Source organism: Rhinolophus sinicus, chromosome 16 (genome assembly GCF_057876585.1).
Source record: "Rhinolophus sinicus isolate RSI-liver-muscle chromosome 16, RSI-T2T, whole genome shotgun sequence".
NCBI classification, from domain to species: domain Eukaryota; kingdom Metazoa; phylum Chordata; class Mammalia; order Chiroptera; family Rhinolophidae; genus Rhinolophus; species Rhinolophus sinicus.
In genome coordinates this window covers 84,183,753-84,205,617 of record NC_142516.1, presented here as the reverse complement: position 1 = coordinate 84,205,617, position 21,865 = coordinate 84,183,753, and the positions used below count along the sequence as shown (strand labels likewise).

Here is a 21,865-nt window from a genome sequence, read left to right as displayed (position 1 = left end):
TCAGCAAAGACGAAACGTGGAAACATGCCACTGAACATTCCATTTTCATCCATATCTTTTTTTTTCATCCATATCTTTATAATGCTCTTGTACGAAAATTTATATCACATATTTTTCACTAAATTCCATTCAAAAATTTTAGTGATGTATCTCATCCTAATGTGGCCACAATACAGAACATATTTGTATATATGAGATAACAGAAAACACACACACATACACAGGTCTCTGCCCCTGGTTCCTGGCACAGAGCTCCTGAAACCCTTGTAATTTCCTGGGTTATACCGTAGGACTGTCTTTTGTTCTAATGAGGTGACTCTGTGTGGGGTCCTGGATAAGGGCTGGTCACCAAAGAACAAGCCATGATAGAAACTTGGAATTTTCAGCCCCGCCCTCCATCCTTCTGAGAGGGAAGAAGGGCTGAAAATGGAGTTAATGATCCATCATGACTCATGATGAAACCTCCATAAAAATCTCAAAAGTATAGGGGTTAGGAAGCTTTCAAGTTGGTGAAAGTACTGGGAGGGTGACACACCCCTACTCCATGGAGACAGAAGCTCCTGTACTCAGGACCCTCCCAGACCTCACTCTATGTATCTCTTTATCTAGCTGTTTATCTGTACCCTTTATTATGTCATTTAATCAACTGGTAAATGTAAGTAAGTGTTTTCCGGAGTTCTGTAAGCCTCTCTAGAAAATCAGGAGTCGGTAGTTGGAACCTCGGATCTACAGTTGGTACGTCAGGGGACAACCTGGGTTTTCGACTGGCACCTGGAGAAAGAGAGACAGACAGAGAGACAGAGAGAGAGAGAGAGAGAGAGAGAGAGAGAGAGAGAGAGAGAGAGAGAGAGAGAGGAGGAGAGAGGAGAGAGGAGCTAGGAGAGAGGAGAGAGACAGACAGAGATGGAATCTTATGGGACTGAGCCCTTCTATGGGATCTGATGCTATCTCTGGATAGATAGTGTCAGCATTCAGTTAAATTGTAGGACATCCAGCTGGTATCGCAGAAACACTAGTTGGTGTGGGGAAAAACCTAAACAATTTTGGTGACCAAAAGTGTCAGAAATGAAGTGTTTTATTTGAGTGGTAAAGGAGACTAACAGGATAAAGAAACACAGTAGGAAAGAACTGGGTTTTTCTCTGTGGCACAGGAGACTACTATATTTCTCACACTACTCCTGAGGAAAGAAATAACTGTATGCATTTACAAAATTCTTCTTGAAACAAGAAGGCAGTTTCTAAACACTAACTCAAAGAATACAAATGAGATGGGAACCACAAACTGATGGGATGGGCACACGTATTAAGTGTATCTACAAATCTAAAGCTCTAGCTGCAACACAGTTTTCATTTCATTTCTTCTCACCTCCAGCAGAAAGGGTAGTTGTGAGTGAAGGTGGTGGCGACAAGAAGTCGGCCTTGTTCCTTCAGGGTCCTGATAACATTTTTGTCAGCATCCTGTCAAAAAAATTAAAATCCAGCCATTAAAATATCCTATAATACTTAGTAACACAATATAATTACTAAAATCTGATATTTGGATACCTTTATTATGAGTAAAAGGCACAAATAAATTATAAAAATATTTGGTCTGTATTTTAGCCACTGTGTCACTTCACATACTTTTAAGTACATTCCATACATTCAAGGTAGTGAAGTTTTCGATCAGCAATGATTACCCCATGGTCACAAAGTTGCTTCATAAGTCCCAAAAAAAGAGCCCCGTTTTTCTAATTCCTATGCTTGAAACTATAGCACGCTTCCTCTGAAGAGACTAGACCCTTGGAATGTAGCTGATAATATCTGTCTATCTTTCCTGATTTTGTGCTGAAACAAAACAAAACAAAACAAAACAAAAACAACTTCCTGGAAAAAAATCCCAGATGTGGAAGCTATCTGATAAAAACTGATTAATGAAAAAAGTATGACAAAAGTGACATCTTTCTATGTCATCCAGTCACAGAACAGACCTTCACATACTGTCCCACGAAATCTGTCACTTCAGCTGTGAAACAGCCTGAAGCATCCACAGGGCAAACAGGGACAGAGTCTTTCTGAATGATGTTGAAGTCCATACAGACTCGATAGTCATCCTGGGAAAGGAAAGGCGGTGGGGGAAGGAAGGAAGAATGAAACAGTTTAAGTGGGTGGGGCAAGAGGGGACAAAATGATCAGGCCGAGAGGAGTCTGTGGGTCCCCAGTGGGTACTGCATTGGCAGCTGTGACTGTGTACACTCTCACGGTGCCAGGCACTCTTTACAGAAGATTCCATTTAATCCCTGCACGTCTCCAGACAGGCAGGTCCTAACACCCTGTTACAGAGGAGGAAAAGGAAATCCAGCCAGGCCAAGTAACTTACCCTGGGACTACCCAGGTCTTTGACTGAGCACAAGGTCTGGTTTGCTCTAAAACACGTGCCCTTAATCCCTACACTCTTCTATTTTATTCATTTACAAATTACATTAAAAGGATTATATTTTTTAAAAAATTGCTCTGGGCAAAATTTAAAATTAGCCACACTGTAGAGCTCTGAGAAGAGAGGTGAAATTCTCCCTTCAGATCATGAAGTATTTTGTCAAGAACACAGCAGTGATGATGGAACCTGTCCACAATTTGATGGTTATGGTGACAGCACACCCCTATGCCATTGTCCAAACTCACAGAACTGCATACCACGAAGAGCAAAGTGTACGGTAAGTAAATCATGAAGGAATGAAAATACAGCCTGCCTTTTAGAAAGACTAAACACCTAACAACACATAGAAGTTAGCCCATCCTTTTCAGAAAACAGCTCTGGGTGAAAAGGAATCAAAGACGCAAATTTTATAAGCTGTCCCTGGGGGCATGAGCCTGAAAACAGGCTGACCCCATGGCTTAAACGAGAATGGTGACGACAATACACACACACACACACACACACACACACACACACACACACACACACACGGTGATGACTCAGTGGCCACTCACATTTACTTCTTATAAATACACTTGCAAGATTTATACTACTCACAGCGCCGAAGTAAGGAGCTTGATGTACAACCCCGGTGCCTTCTTCTTCCCTCACGTAGTTGTCAACAAGCACAGTAAAAGCCCCATTCTCTTTACACTGGAAAAGAAATGTTAGCAGGCTTAAAGGATGAAACACTACCATACGACAATATTAATTTAGTAAGTTTTTAAAGCCTGAAAAAACATTTAACATGCGAAATTATTTTTAGCAATGGAAATGACAATAACTCAGATTGGGAAGAAATATGCTAATTCTATACATTAATTCCATGAAAAATGATTCATCACTTGTAAGTAATTATCTGAGACTTGCAGAGAATTTTCTAACTTCCTTAGTACAAAATGGGCTTTGTCATTAATTCTTCTGGACATGCTGCACCCCCAGCATGTAGTTTATCAAACAGCCTCAGAGAATATACAGACTCCTAAACTCTGCCGTTCTTGCTATACAGTTGACCGTTGAACAATGCAGGGGATAGGAACACCGACCCCCATGTACTCGAAACCTGAGTATAACTTTTAACTCTACAGTTGGCCCTTCGCATCCTTGTATTCCACCAACTGCAAATAGAAAACCGTATTCTCAATCTGCAGATGCTCTGGGAATGTGAAAAACTGTTTTTGATCCACGGTTGGTTAAGTAAAATCTGTGTATAAGTGAACCCGCACAGTTCAAACCCTTGTTCAAGGGTCAACTGTATTTTCAATCACTGCATATGCTTTGCTTCTCTTTCTCCTTCCAGACCAACTCAAGTTATTCAGTTGTAGAAGGCAAACCTTGAGGGAGCTAAGAGTTACAAATTGTATTTACAGGCATTCCACCCTCTGTAACACTTTGAGGGGATTTCCTTTGCAACAATAAAGTCAGGTTAATAAATATAAGGCTATATACCTACCTTTTTCTCCCTTCATCTCTTAGTATTTTTCACCTACCCTTTGTTTTAGCCAAACTGACCCTTTGCTTTCTCCTCTCTACCTTTGTAAAAAGTACTTTCAGAAATGATTTGCACAATTAAACCTGTAATCCTGTGAAAAAGGTATTAGTGTTTCCATGTTTTAAAAATATTCTGGTTGTATTTGCATCTCACGGGTGAACAACTCACAACAAAGATGAGACGGTTTGCCCAAATCACATAACCAGCCATGATGAAGGCAGGACCTGAAACAAAGTCTTCCGGTTCCAAATACAGTATCATCTTCAACTACATCACAGCTCTGTAACTGTTTAACACTTGTTTAACACTAAACATATAAAATCACCATAAATTTTTAATTGCTGTGACCCGAATCACTTGGGATGTTGGGGCATGGTATAACAGGTGCCGAAAGGTATTTCTTCCATGGTTTACACATGGAGAGAGAATATGTGTGTCCTTAGAACCTTAGAGTCCATAGGAAGGAACAAGGAACCCAAAGTATCTTACTGTTTGTAACTGTAGAACAAGATACCCCACACTGATTCCTACCTCTCAGGGTTCAGCTCTGGATCTGGCCCTGCTGAAGCTGAGGGGGGTCCGCAGTCACCAGACAGCGGCAGTGCTGCCTCCCAAACATATACAGCACCCACTCTCATAGCTCCTATTTAATATTTCAGAACACGTGTATTGTAGGTATACAACAGAATTTGAAGCATCTATCTAAAATTCATGGAAGGTCCCGGAAATTTCAGGAAGCTAACTGAGTGGATGGGTGTTATTCAACTTAATTCTACATACTGAGTACTTATTCCAGACAGACCTCTGACTGAACTGAAAGTTCCTATCTAGAGTGTCCATGTGCATTTTCTGAGAGGGTTGAGCTTTCCACAGGTTCTCAACAGGGTCTGTGGTTCAGAAAGGTTAAGAGTCACCGATTTACTGGAAGAATTTTAAAACAAAAACAAATACAAATATGCAATTATATATGAGAAGAATGCAGTAATGACGTTTTTTCAGAAGGAGAAACCAAAGGGGCATTTCAGAAAACAGTTTTTCAGGTGGCATGAGTTCAGCCTTTACAAGTGGGTTGAACTCCAGCAGATACCACATGACAGAAAGATGAGGGATTTTTTTTTAAACAGAAGGAAAACTTAATGAAAACAAAGGCAGGGAGGGAGGGAAAAAAAGGCAGTTTGCGCAAAAGATATATTTAGAGCAACACTAAGGGCTGTGACTAGGAAGCATGTCTGACTCGTGGAGAATGGAAAACACCAGCGAGGAACGTGCTGGCAAGCGTGTACAGGAAGGGGCCACACCAGGCAGGGCACAGGGGGTCCCACTCAGAGCAAGGAGACCAGGAGCATGGGGAGACCTGTGTGCAAGAGAAAGAGGTGGGTGGGAGCAGTACTGTCTGTGGTAACCAAGCTCTATCCCGCACTGAACCAGGACAGGCAGGTGGGAAAACGTTTTATCCTGGCCGGGGGCGTACGGTGTGCCAGCTCCTGCTATGCACAGCTGAATGTAATCTTTACCCAAGTGAAAAGGCCATCTGAGGGTGCTGCTCAGCATTTTACTCCAAGACCTATTAATAAAGACCAGCAGGGAACTCCTGCTGACCCTGTTCCTTTCTTGGTGGCGGGGTCTGCAACTACAGATGAGAATTCTGTTGTCAGAAAATGAAAACTACATAAAACAGCTTTCTGATTCCTAAAAAAACTAAGTTACTAAATGTCTGAGCTTTGTTGCGGTGCTAGATTTCAAGCACCCACCTTGTCAGCTTCCTTGAAATGAACTCTATTTACTTTTGCACACAGTTTTATTCTGAGCACTATTCTAAATCTATAAAACACAAAAAAAACCCTCATTCCTGGGTGGTATGTAGACTATAAACAATAAAAATATACACACAGAAATCTTTTTTTTTGTTTTTTTTTCTTTTTTGTTTTTTTTTCAGAAATCTTACCAAAGTGATTTTGTTATGTAATTTGAGAAAAAGATTTTAAATATCCTATAGGATTTTAATTATTAGAACAAGAAGGCAATGCAAACAGAATTGAATTTCGTTTTATACTAGCAGACTTGAATTCAGGAACACTCATACGAACAATGTAACAACAAGGCAATGCGAATACCACTCCAGTTACCACCATATCCCTCCAGTTAGCAGATACAGTGGTACCTCGGTTTGCAAACGTAATCCATTCGGGAAGTCGGTTCGAGTTCTGAAACGTTTGAAAACCAAGGCACAGTTTCACCATAGAAAGTAATGCAAAATGGATTAATCCTTTCCAGACCTTTAAAGTCAACCCCTAAAACTGCAAATTTAGCATGAATTTTACTATCTAATACCATAGATCCATAAAATTTACAGCGTTCGTACACCGAAAAGTTCATCAACGTAGACATTCGAAAACCAAGGTACTACTGTACTGTACATTGGCTGTGGAAACCCCTGCAGTAGAGGTCCCTATGCTCACCTTCACAAAATAGTCAAACAGGGGCCTGTATTTCTTGCCTTTGAGAGAGGCACCAGGAAATCTAGAAAAAGGAGAAAGGCAAACACAATTAGATTTAAACTGTCAAAGAAATGAGGCTGCAGCCACACATCAAGTCACTACTCCCTTCTGGTTTACTTGTTCCTTAGTCACAATGCTTAAGTACTCAGTATTTCAACCAACACTAGTAATATAAGGAAGGGGCATGAGGACTGGTTTTCAGAAGAAACTAGGAGCTTGGATTCCAAGCCTGCTGCCTACAGCTCCAAGACACAGAACTCAGGCAGACGCTAATCAATGACATAGCAAATCAGTGAAAGACCAGAGATTCCATTAGGACCATCCACGTAGTAAAGGCCATGGAAAGAAAACACAGTTTGTGCTTTACAAGAGTTAAAGACAAACCTGCCCCTATCCTTCTTGCATCTTACTGAAGTTAAAGATAAACTTAACCATAGTTTTTCTCCCTTCCCCCACTCCCCCATACCAATGAATTCTCCATGGAAGCAGAAAATACACATAAAAACCCTAGCCTGGAATGGAGGGAGTCTCTCTTCCACTAGCCACAGAAAACCACTCTGGCTATAGAATGGCCTTTTTTTTCCTAACTGACTCTGCTAAATAAACTTATCTCTACTTTAAACTCTGTATCGGCTCACATTTGAATTCTTCCCTACATGAAACCAAGGACCCTCTTTTCCTGCAACATTAGCACTTAAAACTAAACTTGAATAATACAGCTTTTAGATAATAGAGTGTTTTACTTTTTCAAACTAAAGACACACACCTATGCACAAATCAATGACTTGTTTATTTACCTTTCAAGGATCTCATAGTCACTCTCCAATTTATAGAGGGCTGGTAATCGGGCTTCCATTAAAATGAGTAATTTTCCTCTGACAACATCTATAAGAACAATGGAAAAAGTGGACTTCAGTGATATTCAGACTTTAGCTTACTCCAAAAACATACATCAGCATACTTTTTTCTTCAGGTTCTCCTCTATCATCTTGTATCACACTGCATCCAGTGTGCTCAGCACTGACAGAAAAATACTAAAAAGAATGCTAGGACACGCTGCTTCCTAGACACGAAAAAGACAAAAACATCAAAAGCTATAAGGCAGCTCATTAGTTGTTGTGAATTGCACCTCTGTCCATTTTAAGTAAATCAATATTTTCTCCTACCAAAGGTAATATATGGGAATGTTTCAAAGTCATAATGTGAACATGCCAAGAAGCTCACAGATTAACTTGGTAATCTCACCCACCCTTAGGCACTCATTTGAGTGCCTGTTCTTCCAGGCATTTTTCTACATATATAGTAACATACATGTTATGTGAATGGGTTATTTTAAAAAAAATAATTGTGGGATATAACTCAATATAGTTTTGTAATTTGTTGTCATGTAATATATTGTGAACATCTTTTCATGTATCAGCACACATATATCTTTCTCATTCTTCTAGATAGCTCTATAATACTCCATTTTAATGGAAGTACAAGTTAGTTTTTACCATATCAACCAATACTAGACATTTCAGAAGTTTCCAAATGATTACTACTATAAACAGCAGGATAATAAGTATCCTTATATGTATCTTTGTCCTTACTGGAACAGAAAAACTGGAACAAATGTATAAACATTTAAAATTTAATAGATACTGACAAATTGCCTTACAAAAACTTAGGTAAGTTAAACTGCCACCTATAAAGTATGACATACCGAAGAATTTACTAGAGTCTACGATATACATTTAGCTCGCTTTAAGAAAAATGAGAATCTATGATTCATTCATTAAAAAACTGCTATAAATAATTCTGCCAATCACTAGCTCTGACCCCCAGAAACTTCTTAATAAATGGACCCTACATTTTTGGAATAAAACTCAGGACACATGGTCCACCAAGTACCAGAGGGCACATCCAGGCAGAGGAAAGACAAGATGATTGAAACCTCAGCCAGAAGGCCCCTAAGACTGTCAGGCTCACACAGAATGGCCACATCTCTGAGGTGACACAGGGAATCTGTGCAGACGGGATGAACCTGTCCGGAGAAGTAGCTGGGCACCAGACCCAGGTTCTGTGTGGACAACAGCCCTTTCCCAGCAGGTATCCCCTAACAAACCAACTCTTGGTCCTCTTCATTCCCAAGGCACAGCTAAATAATAATAAAAACACCTGTTTTCTCACCCGCAATTCTCTCCCATTCCTTTCTCAGTATTTTGCTCTTGCCAGCAAAAGCTACTGTGGATCAAGCAAATTGTCATCAGGCGGATTTTCTTTTTTTTTCTTTTAAGATTGTTTTTTTTATTGGGGAAGGGGAACAGGACTTTATTGGGGAACAGTGTGTACTTCCAGGACTTTTTTCCAAGTCAAGTTGTTGTTCTTTCAGTCTTAGTTGTGGAGGGCGCAGCTCAGCTCCAGGTCCAGTTGCCATTGCTAGTTGCAGGGGGCGCAGCCCACCATCCCTTGCGGGACTCGAGGAGTTGAACTGGCAACCTTGTGGTTGAGAGCCCACTGGCCCATGTGGGAATCGAACCAGCAGCCTTCGGAGTTAGGAGCATGGAGCTCCAACTGCCTGAGCCACTGGGCCGGCCCAGATTTTCTTTTTCTGGCTATGCATTTTTATTTCCCTGGCTTCCCCCTCCCTCCATAAACTATCAAAACCTGAAGGTATTGATCTTCCTTTTTCATATAAATCTTTCTGGAAAGGGCCTCATTGAGACTACAGTTAACTTTCTACAAGGGAATATTTGAAAGGCACAAAGTCAAGGTCTGGTACTGGTTCTGTGATATTAAAATTTGTAACATATAGCGGGGGTGCCAAAAAAAGTATACACATGAGTAGTATTCATCTTTTATTATTGAGTATTACAATTTTAATACAGTTTTTTCCTTTCTTAAAATGTGTATACATATTTTTGGTGCCCTCTGTATTTGGTCTTAGTCCCTGTTCTAGGCAGAGCTCCTAAAACCCTTAGACTTTCCTAAGTGATGAGAGCCACATTCGTCCCACCCTTGTTCCATGGGGACAGAAGCTCCTGTGCTCAAAACCCTTCCAGACTTCACCCTCTGTACTTCTTCGTCTGGCTGCTCATCTGTATCCTTTATCATACCCTTTTATAATAAACTGGTAATCTAATAAGTACAATATTTCTGAGTTCTGTGATCTGCGTAACCAAATTAAATGAACCTGAGGAGGCCAGAAGCATAGGTGACGACCTGGACTTGTGTGACTGGAGTCTAAAGTGGGGATGCGGTGGTGGGAGAGTCTTGTAGGACTGAGCCCTTAACCTGTGGATCTGATGCTAACTCCACATTCAAGTATCTGAACTCAGCAAACTGCTTGGCGGTATTAAAAAAACACACACCAGAGATTCCTAATAATGATGAGATGCCACCACTCTAATTCTCTGTTTTATAATAGGGGCATGATGTGCAAAGGTGTATTAAAATCTGAAAATTATAAGGAAAGTTTACTTTTTGTATCTGTGTACTATTTTAATTTTTTTTGTTACATTTTCAATCTGTTAAATAGAAAACCACAGGCCCAAAATGGTAACTCAGGCTAAAAGCCCATGATACCAAACCTAGACTTATTACCTGACCTAATAGCTGCTTCAACTTCTCTCAGAAACATAATCTTAATCGACCAGTTTGGAATTTTCTGGTCAACACCAATGAAGTAATCTGTCACCTGGGCTCTCTCCATCCCTTCCCATCCCCACAGAAAGATGAGGCAATCTGCATGATAAAAAAAAACCTTGCCATTCACCTCCCACCCCAAAGACGTCCTGGTCTAAAAATGATCCTTCCTTTTCTTCCCCTAATAGCTCTATTTCCCCACCATTCTTCCTACGGAAACCCGCCATTTTGTACAACCCTAGGAGTTCTCTTCTAGTGGTTAGACAGGATACTGCCCACTTAATAAGCCAATTAGACCTTCAAATTTACTTGGCTGAATTTTGTTTTTTAACAGATTAGAAATGAAAAAACAAAAAACAAACAAACAAAACCCCTCAAAAAAACTCTTTTAGAGGTTATTTTCTGAATGTCTAGCACTTTCTCAAAAACTATTATTTTTACTCCAAAAAGAAATGTCAATTTCATTTTTTCCCCCCAAAACATGTCAAAATTATCTTATCCATACCAATCATGAGTAACCAGGCTCACACTTACCTTTAATCTTCACATATTGCATATCTGGATTAACACACAGGGCAAGGTTACTAGGTAGAGTCCAGGGAGTAGTTGTCCAAGCAACCAAAGATATATTTTCATCTTCCTCCAAAGGGAAAGTTACAAATACTGAAGGATCTTGAACATCCTGAAATAAAATGACGTGAGTATTTTTTTACAAAATGCATAATAGCCACGAAAGAAAAAGGAATTAATCCTCAAGAATAAATCGATTTCATAATAAATGGCCTTTATAAAACCATTTGCCATATTTATAAAAATAAAATACAAGGCAAGAAATTTTTTTCTAATGTACTTTAAAAGTTTTAACAATTACTTTAGTAAAATTAAATTACATGTCGCACAACATTTTGGTCAGTGGACAACATATATAGTGGTGATCCCGTAAGACAATAATGGAGCTGAAAAATTCCTACCATCTAGTGATGACATACCCTTCCTAAGGTAGTAAGGCAAAACTTTACACAAGTACTTAGCATTGTGTTAAAGTTGCCTGCAGTATTTAGTACAGTTAACAGGCTGTATAGGTTTCTAGCCTAGGAGCTGTAGGAGAACAGAATTTGTCATCCCCAAATATGTCTATTTGGCAGAAGGATTATTTTAGGCTGATTAATTTTGAGACATGGGAGAAGCTCTGAAAACCAAGTAGCAGTTACCCTTTGTAAAAGACATTTATACTTGTAAGAGAAATCACCATTTGTAAGGGTGTCACCTCTCCAGGCAGAGGAAGTATATTTAGAAACTCTTATCAATGCATAAGACAACTATGTAAATCTGCAGAACAACTTTACCTTTGTTTACTTTGCTTTTCCTTGTCACCTCCCATAACTGACTGCCCCCACCCCCAGCATATTTTGTCTTTAGCTGAAGAGGGTAGTTAAGGTGGTGACTTCAGCTGTTTTGGCAGGTTACTTGGCTTTCCTGGGTCTCTCCCATGTATATAAGACATATACATGTTATTAAACCTTTTTTGTTTTCCTCCTGTTAATCTTTTATTACAAGGATGTCTCAGCCAAGAACCCAGAGGAGTACAGGAAAATTATTTTTCCTCCTCTGCAGAGGAATAGGCTATACCATACACCCTAAGTGTGTAGTAGGCTATACCACCTAGGTTTGTGAAATTGCACAAAAATAAATTCTCCTAAAAGATCCTTAAGCAAAGCATGACTGTAGTCACAAACAAAACATTTTAAGTGTATCAAGAGGGATATATAATTGAGGTTTTGCTATTTCAATGATCTATTTTATAAGTCCAGAAAGAGGTAGGTCAACAAGACAATTGTTTTGGAAAATAGTTATTCTTTATTCCAAAAGTCACTTTGAAACATCATATACTTGAAATTGCAATATGCCAAAACTGTAACAGGGTGAAATGGTTGGCCTCTCTGACTCCATCTTGCTTATGCCTGCTTTGTTCCCATGGCCTTCAGGTTAATAGCTTCTGTTTGGTCTTGCATATAGACATGCTAATCATTAGAGGAATTCTGCTTGTGGCTTGAGTTATATAAAAATAGTCCCTTATGGGGCGGCTGGCTCAGTTGGTTAAAGCGCGAGCTCTTAACAACAAGGTTGCTAGTTCAATTCCCGCATGGGATGGTGGGCTGCGCCCCCTGCAACTAAAGATTGAAAATGGAGACTGGACTTCGGGCTGAGCTGCGCCCTCCACAACTAGATTGAAGGACAACTAGTTTGAGCTGATGGGCCTTGGAGAAGCGTGCTGTCCCCCAATATTTCCCAATAAAATTTATTAAAAAAAAACACACAAAAAAACCAGGCCCTTATGGGAAACTACCTCTTCTGTGGAGATAAGGGAAGTATGTGCAAAAATAATGATTTGTCTATCAAAGATTTGACCTGCTTCACATCAACTAGAATCAACAGACTAAGAACAAAGAAGTTTCACATCTAACTAGGACTCCTGCTGGCACCCAGGTGTCTGTGGGTGTCAGTCACCTCTTGCCCCACCTGTTGCCCATTCCCTTGACTTAAAAGAAGGCTGAATTCTGTATTTTCTTAAGAGGGTCCTTTAGGACGCTAGTCTGCCATCTTCTTGGCTTGCTGGCTTTCCGAGTAAGTAGCTTTCTTTGCCATAACCCCTTTTCACTTGACTCATTGGTTGTTATGTGGCAAGCAGTACGAGCTTGGACTCGGTTACAAAATTAATTCAGTTCATTAAAGAAAAACAACCAAAACAAACCTTAGTGGCAACAAATATACAATCAGTGAATTCCTACAGTGAAAAAGGAAAATGCCAAGTCTTGGCAGGATGCAGGTAAGCAGAACTGTCTAGTGGGAGTACAAATCAGTATAACCACTTTGGAGCACTCTGTTAGAATGGGGAGAAGCAAATCACAGCCCACAAGCCAAATCTGGCTGTCATCTGTTTTCATACAGCCCAAGAAGTAAGAATAGTTTTGACAGCATTGAATACTTGAGACAGAGACCATCTGGCTCACAAAGCCTAAAAATATAATATTTACTGTCTGGGCCTTTACAGAGTTTGCCAACTCCTATACTGGAGCTAAATGTAAGTGTACCCTATGATTCAACAATTTCATTCCTGGGTATGAATAAAACAGAAATGTGTGTATTATATGCTCCCCAAAAGACAAGTTCTAGAATGTTCACAGTAGCACTATTGATAAGAACCACAAACTGAGACTTACCCAAATGCCCATCAACAGTAGGATAAAATACTAGACAGTAATTAAAATGGTGATCTACAAAACACACAACATGGATGATTTTCAGAAACAGAATCTTGAGCGAGAAGCCAGACACAAAAAGAGCACACTGTATGATTTCATTTATAGTTTAGCATCAACAAATCAATCAATGATGTTGGAAGCGGGGATAAGGGGTGTGTGGCTAACCTGAAGAGACCACGAAAGGGGAGAGCTATTGACAGGTCAATAAGGTTCTTCCTGTATTTTATCTGGATGTTGGCATCGCAGATGTCGTCACTTTGTGCAAGTAAATAGAGTAGAGCAAGTAAATGAAAAGAGAAAAATGTTGCCTTATCAATAAACCAGGCAATGGGTACTAAGATGTAAAGCATTAATGTTAGGATGTATACTAATGAATATAAAAAAATTAAAATAAAAACCCTCTCAAGGGAAACCTAAATAAAACATTAATAATAATTGCCTACGGATACTAGGATTATAATTTTTTTCTCCTTCTTTATATCTTTGTATGGTTTCCAAATTTTTCACAATGAGCATGAATTTCATAAATAATCAAACCAACCAGACTTCTAAAAACTAAAAATTTAGACAACAAATAAATAAATATTTTTATATACTACAAGCTGGTTTACAGTTGGAAGGACTTTCTCCTATAACTCAATTTACTGCTGCACTGCTTGCTCACTCCCAATAAGAGAATGTAATCTTTGAAAATTCTAGGGGCTCATAAGACATTACAGGGGTCTAATAGTAAAAATTCTTTTTGTTTTTTTTCGTTTTGAAATTTTATTTTATTTTTTTTAATTTTTTTATTTTATTTTATTAAATTTATTGGGGTGACAATTGTTAGTAAAATTACACAGATTTTAGGTGTACAATTCTGTATTACATCATCTATAAATCCCATTGTGTGTTCATCACCCAGAGTCAGTTCTCCTTCCATCACCATATATTCGATCCCCCTTACCCTCATCTCCCACCCCCCACCCCCCGCCCCCCTTACCCTCTGGCAACCACTAAACTATTGTCTGTGTCTATGAGTTTCTGTTTCTCATTTGTTTGTCTTGTTCTTTTGTTGTTTTTGGTTTATATACTACATATCAGTGAAATCACATGGTTCTCCGCTTTTTCTGTCTGACTTGTTTCACTCAGCATTACTCTCTCCATCCATGTTGTCACAAATGTTCCTATATCATCTTTTCTTACTGCCGAATAGTATTCCATTGTGTATATATACCACAACTTCTTTATCCATTCATCTATCGAAGGACATTTTGGTTGTTTCCATGTCTTGGCCACCGTAAACAAAGCTGCAATGAACATTGGAGCACACGTGTCTTTATCTCTAAACGTTTTCAGATTTTTTTGGGTAGATACCCAGGAGAGGGATTGCTGGGTCATATGGCAATTCTATTCGTAATTCTTTGAGGAACCTCCACACTGCCTTCCATAACGGCTGCACCAGTCTGCATTCCCACCAACAGTGTATGAGGGTTCCTTTTTCTCCACAGCCTCTCCAACATTTGTTATTATTTGTCTTGTTGATGATAGCCATTCTGACTAGGGTGAGGTGATATCTCATTGTGGTTTTGATTTGCATTTCTCTGATGATTAGTGATGTTGAGCATTTTTTCATATGTCTATTTGCCATTTGTATGTCCTCTTTGGAGAAATGTCTCTTCAAGTCCTCTGCCCATTTTTCAATTGGGTTGTTTGTTTTTTTGTTGTTGAGTTGCATGAGTTCCTTGTATATTCTGGATACTAGCCCCTTATCGGAGGCACTGTTTGCAAAAATCTTCTCCCATTCAGTTGGTGGCCTCTTTATTTTGTCAATGGTTTCTTTTGCTGTGCAGAAGCTTTTAAGTTTCATATAGTCCCATTCGTTTATTTTAGCTTTTACTTCCATTGCCTTTGGAGTCAAGTTCATAAAATGCTCTTTGAACCCAAGGTCCATAAGTTTAGTACCTATGTTTTCTTCTATGCAGTTTATTGTGTCAGGTCTTATGCTTAAGTCTTTGATCCATTTTGAATTAACTTTGGTACATGGTGACAAATAGCAGTCCAGTTTCATTCTTTTGCACGTGGCTATCCAATTCTCCCAGCACCATTTATTGAAGAGGCTGTCTTTGCTCCATTGTATGTTTTCAGCTTCTTTGTCAAAAATTATCTGTCCATATTTATGTGGTTTTATTTCTGGGTTCTCAATTCTATTCCATTGGTCTATGTGTCTGTTTTTCTGCCAATATCATGCTGTTTTGATTATTGTAGCCCTGTAGTACAAGCCAAAGTCAGGAAGTGCGATACCTCCATTATTGTCCTTTTTCCTTAAGATTGCTTTGGCTATTCGGGGTCTTTTGTGGTTCCAAACAAATCTGATGATTTTTTGTTCTATTTCTTTAAAATATGCCATTGGGATTTTGATGGGGATTGCACTGAATCTGTATATTGCTTTGGGTAATATGGCCATTTTAACTATGTTGATTCTTCCAATCCATGAGCACGGAATGTCTTTCCATTTCTTTGTGTCTCCTTCAATTTCTTTCAAAAATGTCTTATAGTTTTCAGCATACAGGTCTTTCACATCCTTGGTTAAGTTTATTCCTAGGTATTTTATTCTTTTTGCTGCAATTGCAAAAGGAATTGGTTTTTGTATTTCTTTTTCTGAGATTTCATTGTTGGTATATAGGAAGGCAATGGACTTTTGTGCGTTGATTTTGTAGCCGGCAACTTTACTGTATTCGTTGATTGTTTCTAATAGCTTTTTGGTGGAGTCTTTAGGGTTTTCTATATATAGCATCATGTCATCTGCAAAGAGTGATAATTTAACTTCTTCATTCCCAATTTGGATGCCTTTTATTTCTTTCTCTTGCCTGATTGCTCTGGCAAGGACTTCCAACACTATGTTGAAAAGCAGAGGTGATAGGGGACATCCCTGTCGTGTTCCTGAACGTAGAGCAAAGGGCTACAGTTTTTCTCTATTAATTATGAGATTAGCAGAGGGCTTGTCATATATGGCCTTTATTATGTTAAGGTATTTTCCTTCTGTACCTATTTTATTAAGTGTTTTAATCATAAATGGATGTTGTATCTTGCCAAATGCTTTTTCTGCATCAATTGATATAATCATATGATTTTTGTCCTTTATTTTGTTTATGTGATGTATCACATTGATGGATTTGCGTATGTTGAACCATCCTTGTGCCCCGGGGATGAACCCCACTTGGTCGTGATGAATAATCTTTTTAATGCATTGTTGTATTCGATTTGCTAGAATTTTATTTAGGATTTTTGCATCGGTATTCATCAGAGATATTGGTCTGTAGTTCTCTTTTTTTGTGCTGTCCTTGCCAGGTTTTGGTATCAGGGTAATGTTGGCCTCATAAAATGAGTTGGGGAGTACTGTCTCTTCTTCAATTTTTTGGAAGAATTTGTGCAGAATTGGTATTAGATCCTCTTTGAAGGTTTGGTAGAATTCACTAGTGAAGCCATCTGGTCCCGGACTTTCGCTTTTGGGAAGGTTTTGGATGACTGATTCAATTTCGTTACTGGTGATCGGTCTGTTTAGATTTTCCAGTTCTTCATGGTTCAGCCTTGGAAGGGTATATGTTTCTAGGAACTTATCCATTTCTTCTAGGTTGTTGAATTTGGTGGCATATAGTCCTTCATAGTATTCTTGGATGATCCTTTGTATTTCTGTGGTGTCTGTGATAACTTCCCCTTTTACGTTTCTGATTTTGTTAATCAGTGTCTTCTCTCTTTTTATCTTAGTAAGTCTAGCCAAGGTTTTGTCAATTTTGTTAATCTTTTCAAAGAACAAGCTCTTTGTCACATTAATTTTTTCTGTTGTCTTCTTGTTCTCTATTTCATTTAGTTCTGCTCTAATTTTTGTTATTTGCTTTCTTCTGCTGACCTTGGGTTTTACTTGTTCTTCTTTTTCTAGTTCTTTAAGGTGTAATATGAGGTTATTTATTTGGGAGTTTTCTTGTTTCCCTCTTAAAACTGCTTTCGCTGCATCCCAAAAATTTTGGTAGGATGTATTTTCATTGTCATTTGTTTCTATGTATCTTTTGATCTCTCCTCTAATTTCTTCTTTGACCCAGTCCTTCTTTAAAAGTATGTTATTTAATCTCCATGTATTTGTGTTTTTTTCCCGCTTTCTTTTTACAGTTGATATCCAATTTCAAAGCCTTGTGATCAGAGAATATGCATGGTATGATTTCTATCTTCTTAAATTTGTTGAGACTGATTTTATGTCCCAATATATGGTCTATCCTTGAGAATGTTCCGTGTACACTAGAAAAGAATGTATAGTCTGATGTTTTAGGATGAAGTGCTCTATAAATGTCAATTATGTCCATTTCATCTAATGTGTCATTTAGGGCTACTATTTCGTTATTTATTTTCTGTTTGGATGATCTATCCATAGCTGTCAATGATGTATTTAAGTCCCCTAGTATAACTGTGTTTTGGTCAATTTCTCCCTTTAGTTGTGTTAGTAGTTGCTTGGTGTATTTCGGTGCTCCCTGATGGGGGCATAAATATTGATGACTGTTATGTCTTCTTGTTGTACAGTCCCCTTCACCATTATGAAATGTCCATCTTTGTCTCTTGTTATCTTTTTCACCTTGAAGTCTGTTTCATCTGATATCATTATGGCTACACCTGATTTTCTCTGGGTACCATTTGCTTGGAGTGTCAATTTCCACCCTTTCACTTTGAGTCTATGCTTGTCCTTGTAGCTGAGATGTGTCTCCTGGAGACAGCATATGGTTGGGTTTAGTTTTTTGATCCAATCTGCTACTCTGTGCCTTTTTATTGGTGAGTTCAGTCCATTTACATTTAGGGTGATTATTGATATGTGAGGATTTCCTGTCATTCTATCTTTAGTTTTCTGGTAAGGCTGTGTCTCCATTGTTTCTTTGCCTTTTTGTTGTTGTCTGTTATTTCTGTGTGGTGGTATTCTATGACGTTTCCCTCTGTTTCTTCTTTTATTTCAGTATATATTTCAGTTCTGGATTGTTTTTGAGTGGTTACCCTTAAGTTTATGTAAAAGAACGTTTGATATTTAGAGTATTCCATTTTCTTCAGCACGCTTACTTTCTCCATTCCCATATTCCGGTTCAGGCCTTTACTCTCCTCCTTTTTGAGTTCTGGTTGCCACAAATTGTCCCTGTTGATGGTGGTCGAATAGCCTCCTTTAGTATGTCTTGTAGTGCAGGTCGTGTATTAGAAAATTCCCTCAGCTTCTGTATGTCTGGAAAGGTCTTTATTCCTCCTTCATATCTAAAGGATATCTTTGCTGGATATATTATTCTTGGCTCATGATTTCTCTTTCAATAGTTTGAATATTTGGTTTCACTCCCTCCTGGCTTGTAGAGTTTCTGCTGAAAAATCTGATGATAATCTAATGGGCTTTCCTTTGTAAGTTACCGTCTTCTTTTCCCTGGCTGCCTTGAGGATTCTTTCTTTGTCGTTGATTTTAGACAGCTTCAATACAATGTGCCTTGGAGAAGGCCTGTTGGGATTGAGGTAACTAGGTGTTCTATTTGCTTCTTGGATTCGAGGGTCCAGTTCTGTCCACAAGGTTGGGAAGTTCTCATCGACAGTTCGTTTGAATATATTCTCTGTTCCCTTCTCTCTTTCTTCTCCTTCTGGTGTGCCCATTATTCTTATATTGCTCTTTCTGATGGAGTCAGAAAGTTCTTGTAGAGTTCTTTCATTTCTTTTAAGTCTCAAGTCTCTTTCTTCTTCTATTTGTGTCATTTCCAGGTTTCTATCTTTGATGTCACTGATTCTTTGCTCCATCTGGTCAACTCTACTACCTAAGATGGTTATTTCATTCTTAATTTCTTCTATTGAGTTCTTAATCTCCAGAAATTCTATTTGGTTCTTTTTTAAGATTTCAATCTCTTTCGTAAAATGCTCATGCTGTTCTTTGATTGAGTTTCTGAGTTCATTTAACTGCCTATCTGTGTTTTCTTGTATCTCGTTGAGTTTTTTCAGAACTGCAATCTTGAATTCTCTGTCATTTAAGTCACATATTTCTGTATCTTTAAGTGCCTTCCCTGGAGATTTTTCACTTTCTTTCTGAGCTATCTTGTTGCCTTGGTTATTCATGGCGATTACTGGTTTACTATTTCTCTTCTTAGACATCTACAGGAGTGACTTCTGCAACAGGTTGATAGAAAGCGGTCTGTCTTTTGTTTGCCAGTACTTGTTGATAGAATGTTTTATTATTTCTGCACCTGCAACTTATTTTTCTTCTCCCACACGGTAGTGCTATGTTTTCTCTGCACTATTCCAACTTCTCACACAATGGGGGGATTCCCTGGGAGACGGGCTTCTCCTCTGTTAATAGTTCGTCTAGGTCACAGGGCGCAGTGCCCCGGTGGGTATGCGGAGAGCTTTTGATGTTCCAAAGCTCTTCCAGCTCCTGATTCAGAGCCCGTATATTTCAGCAGTTCTGTTACTCCTGCAGGGATCCGCCCAGATAGGTGGGGTCAGAGGCGGGGTGAGTTGTGAGAGGTGGCCCAGAGCAATGGCGGTGACCACCACCACAGCCGGTCCTGCTTCCACAGCTCTCTCCCCTTTGCTGGAACTAGTTGGGCTGTGAATTTGTGTTTGCGGCACACAGTTCTCAAAACAGCAAATTTTCTGTTGTTTTGATCTGACACTGCTACTGTTTCACTTCTAGCACCGGGCAGGTGGGGGCGGGGCGAGCTCTGGGAGGGGAGGAAGGGGGCGGGTAGTCTCAGTGCCTAAGGCTCCGTTCTCTGCTCGGCAGTGAGGGCTTAAACCACCGTTTTCAGCCTTCTTCCCTCAGTCTTTTCTCCGAGGTCTCTGCCGTGAGCGTTGTGTTCAGCTGTGTTATATGCTGTCCCCTCAGCCCTGTGGAGCCCTGGCGGAGCCCTAGCAGTCGGAGTTCTTCCCTCACTCGCAGCTGCGGTAGTTCCGGGAAGCAGCAAGCTCGGCGCACTGAGCGAGGTCTGCGTCCTCCGCCCGCGCGGCTCTGTCTCCTCGCACTTCTCCCTTTCCTCCTCCCTCCACTCACGCGATTCTCCCACCTGTCGGTGACTTCGGTAATCAGCCTCTTCGTCTTGCCTGTCTGCTGTGCAGGGAGTCCTTTGTGGAGTTTTTATTGTTCAATTCTTTGTAAATTCCAGGGGAGCTTTACAGAGGCTCACCTCACGCCGCCATTTTTCCGGAAGTCAATATGTAAAAATTTAATTGCCAAAGGAAACGCTAGCACAAGTACACAAGGATTTATATAAAAATGTTTAGGGCAAAACTGTTTGTTACCATTAAAAAAAGTTATGTCCCTTCAAAACAACTCAAATGTTTATCAAAAGAATGAAAAAATAAATTGTAATCTATTAGTTATGTGAAACACTATACAGCAGTTAAATATAAACTTAAAGCTACAAGTATCAAGATGAAGAATACTTAAAACATAATGTGTAGCATAAAAGACAAGGTACGGAATTAGTACAGTGGGTAAGATTTAAAAACACGCAGAACAATGCCAATACTTATGTAGATAGTAAAAGTACAAAATATACATGGGAAAGAAACACTGAAATCAGCATAGTGGTTACCTATCAGAATGTATGGAAGGAAATGGAAAAGACAAAAGTACTGTAAATAAATAAATTGTGGTACATTCACCTACACAGAAATTAGAACAAAAGCTCTGTAACGACACATGACATAGATCACTGTCAGAAACATAATGTTGAGTGCGAATAGCCAGATACAAAAGAATACATAGTGCATCTTTCCTATATTTCTATAAAGTACAAAAACAAGTCAAACTAATCAACTGTTATCTGTACTATTTGATGCATTTTTGAAAAAAGACACCTTTGTTGGAACCCATCAAATGGTACACTTAACATTTGTGCATTTAATTGTTTATAAATTTTAATCACCTTCCTTTGACCACCCCTCCCCTAAAACCATAAACAAAACACTGACTTCTATTAATGACATATATAAAGAAGGAAAAAAACAAACATAAAAATAAAGTTGTAATTTCTATAAAATACAGAGGACAGAGAAAACGTTAAATTAGACCATGGAGAAGTAATCAGGAAAATTTATATTGTGGAAAACTCTACAAGACAAAAACACCGGTCTCCTAAACAGTAATTTTTAAGGGGGGAAAAAAAAAGAGAGACCAAAAAGACAGTTATTACCATGTATGAACTTTCCTTAGATTCCAATACAAACAATCTAACCCAAAAAACTAACAATAACCAAGGGGCAAAGGATATGATATTTATCAGATAAACACAAATGTGAACATTGATAATATCTAGAAATTAAAGAATGATAAAGTATTTAATACTAAGGATAATTGATGATTATTTTTTTAGGTGTGATAATGGTATTACAGTGATGTTAAAAAAAGACAGTGCTTAGTATAAGATTCTCTACATTTACATGTGCTTAAAATATTTTCTTAAACAAATATAACAGAACATGAGCGCTGGCATAGAAGGGCATTTAAGAGACAACGGGAATCATGCTCACCTCACAAGGATTCGCAAAG

General features: G+C 38.9%; 1 protein-coding gene across 5 annotated transcripts in view; it reads right to left on the bottom strand.

The window, feature by feature from the left end:
• IARS1 (isoleucyl-tRNA synthetase 1) overlaps positions 1 to 21,865 on the bottom strand; it is an 89,587-nt gene that overhangs the window by 50,964 nt on the left and 16,758 nt on the right. For all 5 annotated transcript variants that reach the window (XR_012495645.2, XR_012495644.2, XM_019713838.3 and 2 more), the window contains 6 exons: positions 10,607 to 10,754; positions 7,243 to 7,330; positions 6,407 to 6,467; positions 3,014 to 3,109; positions 1,971 to 2,093; positions 1,367 to 1,458 (listed from right to left, as the gene is read on the bottom strand). Coding sequence is in view for 3 of the 5 variants with exons in the window: in XM_019713838.3 (XP_019569397.1) it covers positions 1,367 to 1,458; positions 1,971 to 2,093; positions 3,014 to 3,109; positions 6,407 to 6,467; positions 7,243 to 7,330; positions 10,607 to 10,754 (608 nt within the window). In the remaining 2 variants the exon portion in view is untranslated. The remainder of the gene's footprint in view (positions 1 to 1,366; positions 1,459 to 1,970; positions 2,094 to 3,013; positions 3,110 to 6,406; positions 6,468 to 7,242; positions 7,331 to 10,606; positions 10,755 to 21,865) is intronic.